This window comes from Alligator sinensis, unplaced genomic scaffold, assembly GCF_000455745.1.
Source record: "Alligator sinensis unplaced genomic scaffold, ASM45574v1 scaffold4_1, whole genome shotgun sequence".
NCBI classification, from domain to species: Eukaryota; Metazoa; Chordata; order Crocodylia; family Alligatoridae; genus Alligator; species Alligator sinensis.
In genome coordinates this window covers 3,187,275-3,189,604 of record NW_005841887.1, presented here as the reverse complement: position 1 = coordinate 3,189,604, position 2,330 = coordinate 3,187,275, and the positions used below count along the sequence as shown (strand labels likewise).

General features: G+C 44.2%; 1 protein-coding gene across 3 annotated transcripts in view; it reads right to left on the bottom strand.

Annotated features, from left to right (window-relative positions):
- Positions 1–309: 309 nt before the first annotated feature.
- The window catches only part of CFAP221 (cilia and flagella associated protein 221), a 39,086-nt gene continuing 37,065 nt past the window's right edge, over positions 310–2,330 (bottom strand). For all 3 annotated transcript variants that reach the window (XM_006017897.3, XM_006017896.3, XM_025196935.1), the window contains exon 25: positions 310–852. In XM_006017897.3, coding sequence (XP_006017959.1) covers positions 729–852 — 124 coding nt within the window. In that variant the 3' untranslated portion in view covers positions 310–728. The remainder of the gene's footprint in view (positions 853–2,330) is intronic.

The window sequence follows — 2,330 nt, the reverse complement described above, 5'->3', positions numbered from 1 at the left end:
AAGCAAGGTTCTTTGGGTAAATCTGATGCCTTTTATTAAACCAACTCAAATAGTTGGAAAAATTCGTCTTAGCAATTCTTCTTAGAAAGCTTGTTCAGAAGAATTTTTCCAACTATTTGAGTTGGTTTAATAAAAGGCATCAGATTTACCCAAGAGCCGTGCCTGCTTTGGGTAGAGGTTGAGAGTCAGGGGCCCACCTGCACAAAAACCCAGGCTCAGCCAGAGCATTTATTTAAGCATGTGGGCAAGTCTAGGTCAGAACTATATAAAACAACAATAAAACCCAAACCACTTCTTCATGTTGATTATTCCCGTTTTATTTGAAAGCAATGGGTGCTCTCAGACAGCGCATGGAACAATACCAAGGTTCGTGGCAAGGAAAGTCCACTGAAAATATGGCAAACAATAAAAGTGTGTACAAACTATTTACATGCTGGTGGCAAGAGCTGTGGTTTTCCCAAACTTAACTCCAGTGCCAAATGAATAGGCACCTAGGGAAGAAACCCTGGCAAGTAAAATCATTGAGCTCCTATTCAGCATAAACAGTGAGTGCCCTGGACAGAGCCTGGAAGAACTGATGGAAAGCTGCTGTGTTTGTTAAACATAATTTTCCTAGCTGCACTGTGCAGATACCCGAGGTCTGAAGCAGTGATAAGTTGGGGCAGAGATACAGCAGGTTTGTGTGAAAGAAAAACTGCTCCACAGCCGTGGAATCTGTGAAATAACACTTACTCCAGGATGAGGGCTTTGTTGATGGCTTTCAACTTCATTTTTTCCACCTGTGCTTGCACTCTCTCTCTGAGTCTGTTATTCTGAACTTGTGAATGCAGTTCCAGGGAGTCTTTCACTTCTCTGCAGGAGGTTGAGAAAGTCATTTGTACTGATAACAATGCTAGTACAATGCCATAAAATACTGATAAAGCCAAAGACATTCATGCCAAAGTATCACATTCACAACAGCTTGCATTTTTGAGGCCAGGAGATAATTTTCATGAAGCCTAAGTGCATTTTATGCGAGTATCTGAAGTGTTGAAATGTGTAACAAGAACTGTGTGCACTCTGCTAAGACAGTATCATTCAACACGGGGGCACAGAAGGGAATTGGTGAGTATTTATTCACCAAGGCGCCCCAGGGGGTTACAAGAAATAATGGCCACAAGCTAGCAGAGAGCAGATTTAGATTGGACATTAGGAAGAACTTCTTCACAGTTCGAGTGGCCAGGGTCTGGAACGGGCTCCCAAGGGAGGTGGTGCTCTCCCCTACCCTGGGGGTCTTTGCATCTACCGGGGGTCACCTAGCCCCAGCCCTCTTCCCTGCCTATGCAGGGGGTCGGACTCGATGATCTATTGAGTCCGACCCTAACATCTATGAATCTATGAATCTATGAATCTACTGCTCTCCTTAGTGTAAGAATATATCAGGAGCAATTTCAAGAGGGCATTTAAAAAAAAAAATGCTTACAGTAAGGAAACGAGTATTGTTCTAGCCCTGTTACCTCTCAGCTCCCTGTCATTGGGGAACCCTGGCACAGGACACAGCCTGTCTGACTCGCAAAGAATTCCCCCCACCTTATACAAAACTGATTAAGATGCAGTGGCAGACACGCCTAAAACCCTCCAGATAAGGGTGACAAGAGTGAAGCAACTGCCCTAGGTCTCATTTGCATCCGAGATGGAACCAGATGACCATTCATTTACATGGGAGATGGAGAACAGAAAGCCCAAAGCAAAGACTGCAGTGAATTCTGGGATCAGAGAAGCAGGGGAGTACTGCATGATGGGGAATCTGTGCTCCAAATGCTAATCAACCCACATTTACACACATGCAGCTCAGCATTTATCAGACCAGTTCTACTCTGGATTTACAAAGGACTTCCCCCGCCCCCACACATACACCTCTAAGCAGAAGTAAAGTTTAATAGGCATCTCGGGCCGTACGTTCCCCGGTCCCACTATGGGAGGCCTATTTAAACTTGATTGACTAAAACTCGGTTGTTGGGTTAGGGAATGTTGAGGCAAGAAACTGAGTCAGAGAGGGTACGGGCAATATTTGAACAATGGTAAATGGTTCATCACAGCATCCAGCCCATTGGAGCCCTAACCACAAGTGTTGTCATACTTTTCCCGGGATGACTGGTGGAAGTCCTCTCCACAAAAGGTTATGAACACCCCAATAATTGCCTTAAGTCTGTTAAAAGACTATAATAAGACTTGGAAAAGTCATGCTAAGCAGAGGCTTGTTCACAACAAGTAAAAATCCAAAACCCTGATGCTGCAAGCTATCTATTGTTTCTGAAGAAACCATGAGATATCCCATCAGTATATCTGCT